The sequence below is a fragment of the Vidua chalybeata genome, chromosome Z, assembly GCF_026979565.1.
Source record: "Vidua chalybeata isolate OUT-0048 chromosome Z, bVidCha1 merged haplotype, whole genome shotgun sequence".
NCBI classification, from domain to species: Eukaryota; Metazoa; Chordata; class Aves; order Passeriformes; family Viduidae; genus Vidua; species Vidua chalybeata.
In genome coordinates, this window is record NC_071570.1 from 52,056,215 (window position 1) to 52,072,816 (window position 16,602).

The 16,602-nt window shown below is 40.4% G+C and overlaps 1 protein-coding gene across 1 annotated transcript in view; it reads left to right on the forward strand.

The window, feature by feature from the left end:
• The first annotated feature begins 2,262 nt into the window (after window positions 1-2,262).
• SVEP1 (sushi, von Willebrand factor type A, EGF and pentraxin domain containing 1) overlaps window positions 2,263-16,602 on the forward strand; it is a 116,625-nt gene continuing 102,285 nt past the window's right edge. Inside the window, exons 1-3 of the mRNA XM_053932392.1 lie at window positions 2,263-2,781; window positions 14,286-14,541; window positions 15,716-15,892. Of these exons, the coding sequence (XP_053788367.1) occupies window positions 2,263-2,781; window positions 14,286-14,541; window positions 15,716-15,892 (952 nt within the window). The remainder of the gene's footprint in view (window positions 2,782-14,285; window positions 14,542-15,715; window positions 15,893-16,602) is intronic.

Sequence of the window (16,602 nt, forward strand, 5' to 3'; positions counted from 1 at the left end):
CAAGACTGAAATTAACTACTGTGTTTTCACCATTAGTCATGCCTGATTGCACACTGGCAACTGGCCGTTGACATGAATTGTTCTTCCTTTGCTAAAAGTATTTTCAGTACATCTTCTTTTCCTCTGCTTCTGAGTCCTAAAATGTGTGGCATTTATAAATATAAATCTGGGATTATGTAAATATGGGTGAAACTAACTGACAGTTAGCTTTCCGACAAACTAACCCAGACTAAAGTACTTTTTATGATCTGAAAACTCAGGAGTAATAGCAGAACATCATAACTGCAATGATCCTCTTTGGTTAGAAGCACCTTGAGACACCAGACTCGTCTTTCCTATACTTTTCCATTCTTTCATTCTGGTTTGTGCAAAGACCAACACAGTCTTACAGCCTAGTGCAATATAGATGAGAAGACTAGGTATACTAGTGGTGTGGTGTGACCACAGTGATGTAATTAGAGCATCATTTCTTTAATCTTCCAAAGACCAATCGTGCAAATCAACTTGCTGAGGACTTCAGAGGTTGTAGCAATTTCCACCTACCATCTCAAGACAAAAAAGTCTCATAGTAGCCCAAGTATGATGTTGCCTCTTTCATTTCACTGTAACATGAACAGAAACTGATCAGTCCATCACATAGCACATCCTTCAGTACCAGAACTCTTCTTCCCATATGCCTCTGTAAGAGTGTCTGATTTCTATTTTCTCTTCAAACACTGAGTTGCAGAAGTATACTTAAGAAATAGATTTTTGTGAAGCACTTGCACTATTCCATAAACATAAAATATGTAAAAACATGTTGGATGTGTTTATCAGATGCATTATTTCCCTAATTAAATAATGTTTTCTGTTACTTAGTCTCTTGTCATTTGCAGTGAAATTTGAGTATTGCTGGGAAGTCAAAAGGACAGTACTGGATCAATTTTCTACCAGCTAAAAGCCTCAATGTGTAAGGAATGTATAATTCAACCAAATGTAAATGTGGGGCTGAACTTGCAATTGCACCAATATATTGTGTATTCCATTGCACTGTGATATGTCAACAGAAGCAAACTCAAGAGGAGGAGTAGAAAATGTGTAAAAGAAGGAAAATATCAACAAAAGGCCAAAAGTTGCAATCAACAGGTTTACATGGCTCATCTGTCCCAGGGAAATTTTTCTGAGAGAAAGTTACTCTTGGAAATGGAGTTGATTAAGGAGAAAACTGTTTAATTTGAAACCAATGGCTAAAATAAACCCCAGTTCTTGACTCATAATATTCTTGAGAATTAAATCTGTACTGAGATTGGTTGAAGGGTAGTGGGTTCTGAATTTGGCAGGAGGTCTCTTTATGAGTGTATCTCTCTTCTAAAGTGATTCACAGACAGCAAGACAGCACAGGACCTCTTCGGAGAAATGGCTTCTAATGTCACAGTTGGCAACCAGGAATTTTTCATAACATGCACAGTTTATCATCACTGTTGCTACATCAGTGTATATGTTTGCAAACACATGTTGATGTTGCAAACACATATGCAAGTGCTGTCCCTGTGTTTTATGCACACACCCTCGTGGACACTCACCCCACGTATCTGGACACCTCGCTGTCATTGCTGGGAGATGTACATAAATAAATATTGCTACATCTTGAAAGTTGAAAAACCGAATCCTCAGGCTGCTGAAGTGTGCCATTGAAACAAGAGAGGGAGACTGTGACAGAGCCAGAAGCGAGACCAGAGCATATGGACCCTTCAAACCTCCCAGCCGCAGGCACATCCTCCCCGCAAAACAAAGGGCTAAATTAACCACGATTAATTCACCAGTGTCAGTGTAAGCCCTCACTCCGTCCCCGCGAGTAGCAGCTCCAACCCGTGCGGCGAGGGAGCGGAGAAGGCGCTCCTCACTTTTCAGGGGCTCCTGCATTTCCGACCCCCTTCGCTTCTGCTCGGCGCTTTTCCGGCAACCCCCACCCACCCCGCTGTCGGGCTGGCCCCGCCAGCCCTGTGGGACCCATCGGGGCGGGACGGGGCGGCGGGAGGCGGGGAGGGACGGAGGGGAGAACGTTACCGAAAGGCGAGGAGGGGAAAACGGAGAGAGGGGCGTGCGAGGGGCAGCGCTTCAGCCGCGGGGAATTAAAGGGCGCGGATACCTACGGGGGCCGGCGTGGAGGCCGGTAGGGAGACAGAGAGGCAGGCCGGACGCGTCTCCGAGTAGAGAAGAGGTGGGGCGTCAGCAGCTCTTTTCCCGCGGCTGCCGGCGTCTCCCTGCGCCCGCCACCACGCCATGTGGCCCCTGGTGGCTCTCTGCTGCTGGTGGGGACTGTCGCTGTCCCTGTCGCCGTCGGCGCCGCAGGGCCGGGCGGGCAGCCAGCCGGGCGCCCTCCTCCGCGCCCCAACTTTCGCGTCGCCATCCTTGGAGGCGCCGCCGCTGCCCGACACGACGGAGAGCAAAGTGGAGAAGCTGGGGCGCGCCTTCAAGCGCCAGGTGCGGCGTCTGCGGGCGCGCAGCGGGCGACTGGAGCTGGTGTTCCTGGTGGACGAGTCGTCGAGCGTGGGTCCGGCCAACTTCCTCAGCGAGCTGCGCTTCGTCAAGAAGCTGCTCTCCGACTTCCCCGTGGTGCCCGCGGCCACGCGCGTCGCCATCGTCACCTTCTCCTCGCGCAGCAACGTGGTGCCACGCGTGGACTACATCTCGCGGCGGCGGCCGCAGCAGCACAAGTGCGCCCTGCTGGGACGCGAGATCCCCGCCATCGCCTACCGCGGCGGCGGCACCTACACCAAGGGGGCCTTTCAGCAGGCGGCGGTGAGACGGGGCGGCGGGCGGGGGCTGCGCGGAGTGCGCGGCTCCGCGGTGTGGGGGAATGCGCGGTCAGGGTTGCGGTGAGAGGAGCGAGCGGTGGTGCACCGTGAAGTGCAGCACCGGTGCGGTGCGGGGTGCGCAGTAGCAGGGCGAGGTCTCGGCATCGAGGGAAGGCGCGGCGATGCGAGTCGCGGTAGTGCGTGGGGTGCTAGGGTGCGATGGCTCGGCGTACGGTGCTGTGCTGTGCAGTGTGTGGTGTGGGAATGTGGTTCTCTGCGTTGTTCGAGGGTGTTCCGTGACAAGGGGTGTAGGGCTGTATGGTGGGGTGTGGAATGGTGTGGTGTGGCATGCAGAATAGTCTGGTCAGAGCAATTAGTCACTATCTTCCCGTCCTGTCTGCACCTGCGACTCCCACGTTTGCTGCTGCCCTTGCAAACAAATGTGTGAAATTCGTTCTTTGTAGGGACATGGAGCCCGTGTCTCAATTTCAGAAGTGATATGTATGAGTCAAGTCTGGCATCTGAAATGCCTGCCTCGTTTCATGGCAGCTGGACTTGAGTGCCTGCTAGCTGTCAGACCTACCTACGAACCGTTGCCAGGTGTCTGTTTTAATTGCTGATGACTTACAAAGGTCCCCTTAAGCTGCGTGCAGTATACCAATAAGTAGGGGCATGTCCCAGAAACATTTCCAGATACCGTAACATAATCACTTTTTGTGCTGTCATACAGACCCATCGCAGAAATTTGGTCTAGGCAGCCCCTGGACATGTATTGACACTTGGTCATACTTGGGGAGACTTCCCGGTTGATGGTTAAGGGACAGCCAGTCTACTCAGAAAGCTTTTTTCATGAGGCTAGGCCTGGTTCTTCCTTGTCATTTGGCATCTGTGTTCAGAAACAATCACCAATCCAAGTCTCATTTGTGTTTTTTTAATTTTTTTTTTAAATCTAATTTCTGGTAGTGTCCTGTAGGAGAGCATTTGGGTGCACTTGTCTTGAAACACTTACACATTCTCATTTGGAGCTGAGGAGTGAAATTGCAAGAGGTGCATCACTGCTGGGCATATGAAATTGGTGGAGATTAGTCTCTTCACTTTTGGCAGGAGAAAGCAAGTTCACTTAAAATGTGCTCAGAGCTGCACATGCCAAACCTGCTTCAGGAAAACACATCCCTGTATTAGATCTTCCACTGTGAAGCCATGTTTCAATATATATCCATCCCAGGGGTGTTGTGTGAAAAAGTTAATGATACAAGTTAAAAATAACCATTAAAAACAAAATATAAGCTTAAGAAATACCATCTGTCGTCTTGATACGAAATCTTGACTAATGATATCTTTAAAGTGGAATAAACAAAAAATCCCTTCAGAAACCTACAATTTAGTTCCTTGAGCCCAGCTAAAGTTTGTGGCTGCAACAGCATGACTGTCATTTTACACTGTGTTCTTATAAGAATGTGGGAAGAAAAATATTCGCATGGTGACAGGGAAAATTAAGATAGAATGACAAGATTAAATTCCAGTCTGTTTACTAGTTCTTGGTTAAAGATACTGTACTGTGGTTTTCTTCTGTTTGATTTCTTCATGTCAGACAAATTAACATCTTCAGAGAATACTCTCCTTTCTAGACACTCTTCAGAAAATGACTGTTCTAAGTTTAAAATACTACTGTTGGAATATATCTAGAAAGTTTTTTAAGTATAATAAAACTGCTATTCCCTCTGGACTCTTAGACTGCTGCCTTATGTTTTTAACTGTCTTTTGGTACAACCGTGATTATTTATTCTTTCACTTTTCTAAAATATCTCTTTTTGATTTGTTCTTTTTCTTTTACACTTTAACTTGGCATTCCGTGTACTTCTGACCAGAATTCTCTGCTACTTTTCCAAACTCAAAAGTATCTGCAAAGGATTACAAAGTCTCTGGGATTGTATCACTTACGTGTTATAGTAATAGAAAATAAAGGAAAGTGCACTGTTAGAATAAACCCAGCGCTTGAATCGTCATGTAACACTGTTCTTTGGTAGGTCCCAAAGTCATTAATTCACATCTCTGACAGTTCCACTGAAACCACAGAGGCAGAGAGATAAGTGAATTCTGCAAGGTCATCAGGCCAGTTAGTGTCTGACCTGGGAATATGAGTGAACAGGAGCAAGATTTACACATCAGTAGCTGTCTCAGAACCTGTGGAGCAAAACATGATCCTAAAAGCAGAGCTGTGCAGTTTGACAAGCTGTTGCAACAACCACACAACGTCCATCTTCTTTGAAAACATAAGAGAGTTCTCCTTAACTCTGCAGCTTTGCATCCTCTCCAAAAGTACTTTGCAGACAAGTTTATTGCAGAGTTTCTGTGTTTTGTCAAAGCTGTCCTTACTAACTTTTGCCATGTAGACCACACTTTGGCATTCCTATCCCACCTATTAAAGATAAATTCGATGTGATTCATGGAAGTATGCTGAATATACCACAAGAGACAGTGGCAAGAGTCAGAATCCTGATGAGAATGGCTGAACTTCTATTCATGTTTGGGTTTGCCATCCTGTTTGTGATTTCGTGCCATGCTTGAGCTAGCAAGTGCTCATTTTTGGAGTCTTTCTTTTAAGGCACATGCAAACAGTCTTAGAAAGGGGAAGAAACTGAGCTCATTAATTCAAAACTCTTTGGCTTCAGTTTTTCACAGCATAAGTTGGTGGGACGGCACAAACTACATGCAGCTTATGTTAAGCAGATTGCTTATTGCATTATGGAAAGCTACAGAGCTGTTGTGACAGCAAGAAAGAACCAAAGCAGAATTGAAAATACAAACAGGTTAAAGCAAGTGTTGCTCCTGATGCTTAAAGAATGCAACTAAAGCCAAAAGATCTCAAATGTGAAAAGTGTTAAAACACCTGTTGGCAACTGTATTGAAGCTTCTGATCCTGAGAAATAACCACTGCTAACAGCACCCATTATGTTTTGTAGGAGGGATGTGCATTTGTTAACAGATGGATTTTGAAATAGAACTGAGGGGTCATCAGGCAATGATGGAAGTTTAATAGGCTCTTGTTTTAGCAGCTGAGTGTCACAGTTGCATATATGCCAGCATTGGTGTGCTGTTTTTATTGATGGACAGTTTAAACATCCTGAACCTGCATTGTTTTTGGTGGTCTAAAAAAAAAAAGACAAAAATAAAAATTATTTAAACTATTCCATGTGGCAATGTGTTGATAAAATTATATCTTCTAAAAAGAAGATAGTCTTATTTCTGTCTTTCAGTGGAAGTAAAATGGGAACAATTTATCTTCGTAATTGAAGTGGAAGTTGTAGGTGTGCACTACTATTAAGCAGAAGTCAGAGATAGTACTCAGACAGGCTCAGACAAGTCAATTGTAAAAAATCTGGCAAAGCAGTAGCTGAGGGAGCCTTTGGGACTTCTGTGTTATAAAAATAATTGTTGCATTAAAAAGGTGATCTTTTTTGGTTTTGTAATTCATCTTCACTCCATTGAAGTCAGTATAGATTATATATATATATATATATATAGTCAGTATATGCAAGTGGAAGGTTTGTCACCTACAGAGTAAGGTTACACATTTTCTGAGAATCTGGTCTTTGAAATCTGGTGTTTGTATCTAATGTGATTTTGGGGGAGCATGACAAATGTCCAACCAGAATGTCAAATCCCATGCACTGTGTTATAGTTAATAAATATTAAAAAAAAGTCCCCCAAAAGAATGTAAGCACATATCAGTTTAGGATATACAGTTCTAATGCTTATTTAATGCTTGTTTAAATAAGTAGTGGTAGCGATGGCTTTGTTTCTTCTGAATGACAAAAGCACAAAAGTACAAGATGCAGCATTGTTACCCACTAGGAAAATTAGCTTTTATTTTCAATGCATTTTCAGAGTCAGAATCTCATTTTCAAATTAATGAAGCTAAAGAACTAAGAATCTTTTCTTACCATGTACTTGGTTACATTTTTTTAATTTGAAAAAAAGTAGTGCTCTCTCACTGAGAAGATGAACATACAGAATCAAGTATATTATCTGGTTATCAAGCATTTGTTTGTGGATTTTTATTCCTATGTTCTCTGCAAAATCTGCAGCTAATAATGAGAGAGTAGAGATTCTAAGTTATCATTGGCATCATGCTCTAAATATTTGATGATGGCTTAGGTCAACTAGAGCTAACTGACTGGTTGACAGTGTTGGGCCTTTCTGAGTTTTGACATGGCTTTGGAAGTCTGTGTTGGAGATATGGTGGTAAAAAAATCAAAGTGGACTTGGTTTACCTCTGTGGTCACCTTTGCAATTGCAGAGCTGGTAGTTAGGGATTACCAAAGTAGCATTCCTGTCAACCATCACTGGTGTCAGCTCTAAATCAGCAGTTTTAATCAGTGTGGTGTTGTGAAGAGTACTGGTCCTGCATACTCCAACTTTGCATGGGGATTGTTCACAAGATTAATAAGGTAGGGTCAGAGGCAAGATACACATCTGCACATTGTTCATTGCCCTTAGACCAAGCCTGAAATATACCTATCTTTAGAAGTTAGTAAGTAGTTAATTTTTCTCTGACCTTTTGGTTGGGACCAGCAAAAGGTGCTCTGCTTAGCATAATATCTGTGGCTGCCTAATCAGGATTAATGCTTTCTTTAGCTGAAAACCTGTTCTTTGGAATTCTTCTGCTTATGTTCACAAAATTGTGTCTTGCCTTTTGGTCTAATCAGAAGCATGTCATTTGGAAGCCTGGTGTAGATATTGCTGCACAAAATAAAACAAATCTTGGGAATGTAATATCTGAACCAACAATACAATGAATGGAATATTTCACCACTATGGTATCTGGATGAAATCATCCTAAATGTTTCAGGAGTAGGGATTCCTTTTCATGAGGAAACAATTTCTTGTTGTCATCTCAGAGCCTTTTTTGGAAGGATCTGACAATAAGACCCTTCTGATCCCCAGTCCTTAAAAGTTATGACCCTCATAGACAAATCAATCTTATCATATGCTTTACTTCAGAGATACAAAGACAAACCAGAAAAGCTGCTAAGTGATTTGTTCTGAGAGAAGGAATAAATCCACAGCATTAAAATTTTGAGGAAGTCAGGACAAATTAAATTGGTTCATTTTTAATTAATTTCCTAAGCTTACGAGAGACCTTTACAGCAAAATACATCATATTTAGCAGTAGTTCCTGACATAAGCCTCAGCATTAAACTTCTGAATGTTTATTTTGCGTGTTCTGTGATACATATTTTACACTTTGTCCCCCAGTTCCATGTGGTAGTGGAATCTGTGAGTCAGATTTTGCAGGTGAGGCCACATGTTTGTGATGCTAAGAATTTTCTGACTTTTCTAGGTGCAGAAATTAAAGCACTATTGCTTTTAGCAACAGGTTCTTTGTAGGACCCGCACCCTCCTTAAATTTTGGAACTGCTTCCTTCTCTATGACATTAGCACAATCCAAAACAAAAGCTCTTGTTAAAATTATAATACTCCCTCTGGTTCAAGGTCTTGCTGGCAGCCTCAACCAGGAAGTTGAAGAGCCTCCTTGAATGTAAGCAGCAGTCTATAAAGAGCTTTAACGTTCAGAGCCGTGGTGCTCTGCTAAGCATGGGTGGTATGAACAGTTAAGCAGAGATGGGTTTGTCTCCCGTACACTCCCCCACACCCAGTTGGTCTGGGACATCTCTAATCAGTGATAACTTTGGGTTAGTGTTGCTCAATTCTAACAGCTCTGGAGAGAAAAAAAAAAAAAAAAAAAGTATTCAAATGGTAATTGAGCAGTGACAGCTGGCAGTAGATGGGCCAGGTCATGAATTGTGTTAGTCCTTTTGGAATTAATTATTCAGTTCAGCTTTTATTCTTTTCCCCTGCATATTTAAAGTAATAAATGTTTAAAGTAAACACAAAAGAAACAAATATTTGGCAGATGTACTAGTCAATAGTGATGCAATTGCTTGGTCTGAAAATACACAAAAATCGGTTACGTATTTAGTAAAATATTTTTGAGTCCCTATTTTTATTATTAGAAGAATATACTTATATACTATATTTTGCATACATATTAATAGATTTTCCCAGGAAAAAACTATGCATATGATAATAATTTTAGCAAAGTCATTACCTTACATTTCCTTCCCTCTGTGCATGCTTTCTGTCCTGGGAGACTGGTGATCCCTGGTGGTGGGCAACCCCAAAGTCATACCTGATTGCCTGGTGAACTGGTAAAAGCTTGCACAATTGGGCTGGTTGCTTTCCAGATCTTCTTCCTATAGAATCATCATTGTGTGGTTCCATAGGTCAGTGGTTTTTGAAGAATATGCACTTACCGGGTGCAAACAATTCTTCACCTGGCAACAGTTTCATGATGAAGGGGAACTGTATTTGTTACCCTCCAGCTTTGCATTATTCTTGGGAGATGACCAGATTCCTCAGGATTGCTCTGGATTCAGTGATAAGATGTCTCAGATTCACCAAAACTATGTTTGATCATAGTACTGTTTTGTTTTTTGGTTTTTTTTTCTTTATAGAATATTTATTTACGTAAAATCTCCTGTCAGATTCGGACATTTTTATCTGTGGGAAAGGTGAAAGCAAAGAAACCTTGGAACAGAAGCTGAGCTTGGCAATTTCCCTTTGTGAATGAAATACCGATCTGCTTCTGGGGCCACCTATGATAAATTAGGATGTACTGTTTTAATATTCTTATGAATATATGGACCAAATCTATGCAGTGTTTTTTGTAATAAATTAACATTTACTCATTTTAATATAAGCTTAACAACAAATATATTATAGATAGTTAAATTAATTCTACAATATTATAAAATGGAAATTATTTCTTTTATATTGAATAAGTGATCATCTAGGAAAAAGAATCATTTCATTCTATTCAGAACTCACGGCCTAGTGTGTATGTTTTATGTCATTCCTAAGGTGAAAAGTAATCCAATGTAAGTGGTCTTTTGGGGTAGCAGAGCTGAATGGCTCTCTGGTGGAAAGCTTTCTGGTTTGCTTCTGAGATGCAGTAGTGGTTCTTCCTGATCTGTAAGAAATAACTTTTGCTTTGTAGTGGTTTTTCTGCAAAGTGAATGTTGGATAATGTTATTTTGAGGGTTAGGTTCCAACTTAAGCATTTTAGGGCAAGCTTCTCCTGAGGCTCTATGATGTTTTTGGAGGCTTGGTCTGTAAAGTGAGAGAGAGTAGCCCATTTCAACTTGTTTCCCCTCTAGATAGATATATTAATATTCAATTCTGTATGATCAGAATCTTCTTTAAAATCAAAAGAGAGAGTAAGGACGGGAATCAGGCCCAAGATAATATGTTTATGGATTACATGCAAAAGATGTAGTTGAGACAGTAACAAGGAACCTTTGACAACATCATTGCTGTGGCTGTCAAGTGGCTGAAGAAGTCTTTGCCCTTCAATACTGCTCATCTCCTAATTTTGTATTACAAACTCCTTGTTAATGTTAAAAATGCAGAAGTTAGAATTTAACTGGTTTTGTGACTGTACTGATAGGATTTAGTTTTCCATTACAGTAGTGACTTTCTAGAGGAGGATTTTGTATGATAACTCTTTCGTTGCACAAGACTTCATTTTTTAATTCTAAGGACTTTTATTGGCACAAAACATTGGTTAGATTGCCAGATATTTGTACACACCAAACAGTCACTGAACACAATACAGATGGTAATAACTTTTTGCTAATGTGAAAAGAATGTTTTATTTAAAATCTGGAAAGATTACTGAAACTGACTGATCTACTACTCCTCTGAAGGAAGTGTAGACAAGAAACTAGTTTGAAATGGTAAAAGACTAGGTATTTCTAGTGGCCCCATGAATTTCTATTCAATCATCAATAGCACTAGTTGTTTTGTTTGTACTTATCCGCTATTAATTTATAGTAGTGACTGAATTGACTAAATTCTCAATTTAACAGGCCACTCAGCCCTGTAATTTGAGTTATGGCTGGTGCTTAGTTTCATTTGATGGTAAAATCAGAAGCAGATGTGGATATTCGTGTCAAAGAAACAGGTCCTCAGGATCCTTTAAACTTACTAGTACTATTTAGTGGGCATTTAAACTGTATTTATTGAAGACCTAAGAATTTATGAAGGGACTTCGAAGCCTTGTCATGAAAAAAAAGTCAACTTTATGTAGATACAGTCCATGAAGTTGACAGGGACTGATGAACAATCTTTGTGTGTATGTACAAGTTTAGGGGTTAAACAGGTTTAGGGGTTGAACAAACATTTTGAAATATATGAACTTTCTGTTCGGGGAAAAAAACAGCTTTCAAAACAGCTTTCTGGAGAGGGAAGGAGAGAGAGGTTTCTCAGAATAGAGGGATGTAAGTCAGGGTTAGCGAAAACAAAAATTTTGTGAAATGCTGCACAAATATTGCAGAGTGGAGGAATGGGTACTGATACCTGGATTGTCAGCAGCTCTGACAGGATGGTGGCCTGTCCTCTTGTCCTCACTAAAAGAAACAAAATACTAAGTGGAACAATGGACATACACAAATTATTTCAAAATAGACTTTTGTCTTCTCTCCCACCTCTTCCTTGCCCCCCTCCATGTTGAATGTTTCTTTCCCTCCCTTGTTGTTTTCCTGTTTTTATACAGCAGGGATTCTGCGTCTAGAGTTACAGCTGCAAGACATGAGGGCCAAGCTGGCCAGTTGCTTTGTTTTGTTTTGATTTCTAGGGGCAATATGTAGCAATCTTGTCTGTTTATCTGTCTGTTTCTCTACTCAGATTCCCTAGTGCCTGAATATTCAAATCTTCTGGGTAGCAGGAAGATATCTTCATGCTCTCTTACCTGTTGGCTCAATTCATGTCTGTGTGACTGAAGTGCTGTCTTTAAGAGGCAGTTGCCCTTTGAAATGCAGAGGACAGAAAAGATACTGGCTCTTGCCTTATCTGAGGGTTGTGTAGCTAAGGCACATTTTTCCCTCAAAAATAGTAATTTGCTCCTCAAAGATGGTCTTTTACTGATGCTTTCCTCTTACTCAAACACACATCCTTTAAAAGGTTTTGCTAAGCAATTTTTCATGGGACCAGGAACTTTCTTGATTACATGAAAAGTCATGGAGGGTTTGTGTTTCAGAGCTTTCAGAGGGCATTTGTAGCAGTCTAATTTTGTAAAACAAAAATTCCTGCTTATTTGTTAGTCAGAATTAAATAGTCCTAAGATATCTGTAGTCCTGTCTAGACTACTGGGGCTCAAGCTCAAGTTCACTGGCCATGCAGACAGACTATGTCTCTGTGTTTAAGGAAAACACGGAAGTTTGGTTGCTGCTGATTATGATCATTAATTGCTGGAGAATCAGGACAATGTGGAATGCTGTCCACTACCTTCATCCGCAAAGTGTGTTTTGCCATCTTTCCAAAATTAAGCTTTGTTTCCCCTTCTGTACATATTATACCACAATCACAAGTTGAAATAATATTCTGCTAGAGCAATCTGCCTGTAGGTGATACCTTCAGAGAACTGCACTGGCAAGCTCCATTATGTCTCCTAACCCTGTGTAAGTTGTGATTTCTTCCTCAGTTACACACATTCCACAACTTGCATGTATTTGGGGCATATTTTTCCACCTTTATTATCTGATTTGCAGATTGAAAGTTCTTTTCTCAAGGCTCAGAGATGCTACAGTTGCCAAAACCAAGTGAGTATGGATGGAACATATGTTTTCCTTGTCTTGTTTTTCAAGAAAGGGCCATTTTAATTGAAATAGCTTTAGACAAACATCCTGGGTTGAGAATATCAGCCTGAATACTTAAGAAGTTGGATAGAAGTTTAAGTTGTTTATAGTCTGCTTTAAAATAGCACAGTTAAAGGTAAATATGTTAATTATAGATGTTAATTATAGATAACATTACCATCTCTGCTTGCAGTCACTTGTATTAGAGTGTCAGTTTCAGAATGCATTTTGAAATTAGGCATTTGTACATTTTTCCTACTGTTTGCCTACATGTTGTCTTGTCTTTTTCTTCCTGATTCTTTTCATTCTAGTTTCCCACTTCATTCTGTTTTCCCACTTCATTCTGATTTTCCACTTGTAATTTAAGCAATATGAGGAACAATAAGTTTGATTTGTGAAGGGTATTTTTGACTGCAAGAGAATCTGGTTTCACTCCCTTTGGGTTTTGCAAACAAGTAGTAATAAAATCAAGCCAAACAGCAAAATATTGCTTGGCAGTCTCTCAGACCACAGTGCCAATGGTATGTGCTTTGATTTATGGTGTGTGTGCTTATTTTTTCATAGCATCTACCTGAAATCAGAGAACTAACAAATCAAAATACAATTGTCCTAAAATGTGGCCTGGCTTACTGAGAAGGGGTTTAAAAACTCTGCAGGTTATTTAGGCTGGCCTAGCTAATAAGCTTTTGGATGAGCTGAAAGGCAGATGATTTTACTTCGTAAGACTTACATAAAGATTTTGTAATAAAACAGCTCAGCTTGGTTGATCTCTGGTTTTGGAATTTGTGCTTGTGAAGAGTGTCTTAATCACATTTACCTACTTGTCGTACAATGGTATGTCTTTTGGAGTATCATTCAAAGGTCTACTAAATGTGGTCTTTTGCGTTAATTGTAGCATGGTACAATCTATTATTGAAATAAACATGGTCATAATATGCCTGCTTCCAAATTGGAAGTCTGCATTTAATTCTTTCTATGTAAGTTCCCAGAAGATGGAGAAAATACATCTTCACAATCCCCTGCTTTAGGGTTGTGGACAGCACCTGGCCATGATTAGGAAGACTAGTGCATTGTCAGACTGGAAGACTAAAATGGGCAGGAATCTCTGGGGCATATTCTCATTCAGGCAGTTCTGAGCAGTATCATACATGCTTTGTGTGAAGTACTAGGAAGAGTGAGCAGCAGAGTAGAAGGAACTACAGGCATTTTTGAGGCCACGATGAACAATCTAAAGTGATCTTGGCAAACTGTTGTAAGGGAGGAAAGCATCATTCAACAGGGACAAATAGAGAAGTTTATGCAAGGTTTAAAATAACCAACAGTCCAAGTACTTGTTAGGAGAAGCCTTACAGTAAATCAGCAGTAGGGTATATAGTTTAGTGGATCAAAACATAATATCACATTAAAATATGTTAGATTGTATTTTGGGTCTCACACTAGATTTTCAGTGTTTGTAGTACCTATTTAAACTTCAGTCTAAACAAAGTCACTTAAGCTCTGGTCAGAATCATTGTGAATCTGATGCATGGGTGACTTAATCAATCAGCATGACAAGTGTCTTATTTCTTATCCTGTCATGATTTCTGTGCTTCTGTAAACTGTGACTGCCTAAAGTGTGACTCGGTGGTTGGCCTTGTTCAACCACAGGCTCTACACGCTGATATTTGACTTTCGTTATAGTGGGTGATCTTGCAAAGGCCTTATTAGCTGTATAATTCAAATGAAAGGAGTTACATAATGGAGGAGGTAGTGTACTGATCAACCACTGTTAACCTTTCACTGAGGTGTGCAATTTAATTTTCTCTTCCAGCAAATATTACGGCATGCCCGTGGAAATGCTACAAAAGTGATATTTCTCATTACTGATGGCTATTCCAATGGGGGAGACCCAAGACCCATTGCAGCATCCTTGCGTGAACTTGGAGTGGAGATCTTCACCTTTGGCATATGGCAGGGGAATATCCGAGAACTGAATGATATGGCATCCTACCCAAAAGAAAATCACTGTTATCTTCTTCACAGTTTTACTGAGTTTGAAGCTCTGGCACGCAGAGCTCTTCATGAAGGTATTCCAGTCCTAACCTCAAAAATCTATAGGGAGAAGAGAGGTCTGAATAGAAAGCTCTCCAGTACTGTCTTGCATTTACACTTCATGTAGTGTTGATTCCTTTTTATTTTTCTTATACTTTCTAGCAGAGGTGTTTCTCCCTCAATTAAAAGGATGAACTTTATTTGGCTTAACTCATCACCAAGAGGATGTGAGAAAAATTCTCCTCACTGATGTGTATACATATTTACATACATTCAGCTCTTCATTTATCTGAAGAGCAGACTGTGATCTTGGCCTAATGTAACTTGTGCTTGAATGAGTGAACGTTGTAGTTGGGTACAAGAGGCACCTAGTGTACACTTTAGAACTAGACTTTATGCCTTTTAAGATGTCTCACACAGCAACAACAGCCTGTTCAGAACCAATCTAGATCCCTCTGTGTAAGAGTAAGTACAGTTTGTGTTTATGACCTTATACACACAGTAAAAGAGGAAGAGGTGGAAAGAGAGTTTGGTCTGTGATTCCTCTTTTAATCTGCTATATCCTAAAATGAAAGTTCTTTCTGAAATATAGGGTCAGTTTAGACAAGCAAGTGAGAACACACAACTAAACATTTGTTTGACAATGCTGCTTGATTGAGGCTTAGAACAGGCATCAGACTAGCCATCTGAATTTATTTGCTATAATTTTTAAAAACATGCTACTTTAAATAACAATGTAAAATATGGTTTTCTGCTGCTTTGTTGCCAACCTGTTTGTTCCTGGTAAAGTTGGATTGGTCTATGTGAATGTGATGAAGTTTTTTAGTTTATAATATGACCAAATGGTTTTATGTGCCATGACCAAATGTTCTTCTGATGCCAAATATGGCATCCACCAAAGCTGGGAAAAGCTGTCTCAACAGCTTCTGTTGGGAGTGAGACTGCATTCTGGCAGTGTTAGACTCAAATGAGGAGAAAACCTGAGTGCACAATGGATTTCAGGGAGCCCTTTTCTGAAATAAGGACACCAATTTTTTGCATGTTGAGCATAGCAAGGCTCTGCTTCATTCTGCCATCTCTCTTACTTAGAACTGGAGCCCAGGGTTTTTAACAAATGTTTCACTGATGGTATAATGTGAGACTGTGGCATTACTTTTGGTTTTTTGAGGGGTTTTTTAATTCGTTGTTAATAAATTGATACTATTTCAGATCTGCCCTCTGGCAGCTATATCGAAGAAGATATATCGTATTGTTCATATCTCTGCGAAGCAAATGAAAACTGCTGTGACATCATGGCAAGCTGTAAATGTGGCACTCACACTGGCCAGTTTGAATGTATCTGTGAAAAAGGATACTATGGGAAAGGACTACAACATGAGTGTACAGGTGAGTCTCATGTCTCAGTATTTGGGTTTCTCTGCATGCTCTGAATGCATGGCTAATCTATCTGAGAGCTGAAAAGATCTTTTTGGGATTATGGCTATGAACCTGGATCAGAATGCATCCAAGGCTGCTGGAAAACTCTCTGGCTGAAGACATAGAATAGCTCTAGCAGTAAAATTCAGCTCATACCTTGTTTTCAGCAATAGCTCAAAGAGATGCACAGAAAAGAGGTAAGAATAGGGCAAATGTTCTGACAAAGTAAAACTTTCCTAAAACACAGCTCACTGGAAATTTGTGACTATGAGTTTACCAAGTCTGACGTAATTCCTTTTATTCTCAAGTGCTCATAGTACATTTTTCCCTCATGAGTTTTGCTGATCACATTTTGAGCTTCGATAAACACTCCTGTTTGGAGAGGGGCTATATATGTGAATCTTTGCAGGATAAATTCTGGGTGAAACTTACAATCATGGAAATGTGTTTTAATTCTCCCATGATGACTTCCAATTACCATAGAGGAAGAAAACATTTGAATCGCTAAACAGAGGCTCGTCATTGTGACATTTTGCTAATACTGGTTTTGTTACTACTTTTTGGACAAGCCCTTTTACTTGTATGTATTCAAAGTATGGTTAAAAAACAACGGTTTACACTTCTTTACAGAAGTTGATCTGTAAAGTTGTATTACACTCCCTGCCAATTATCACATTGCA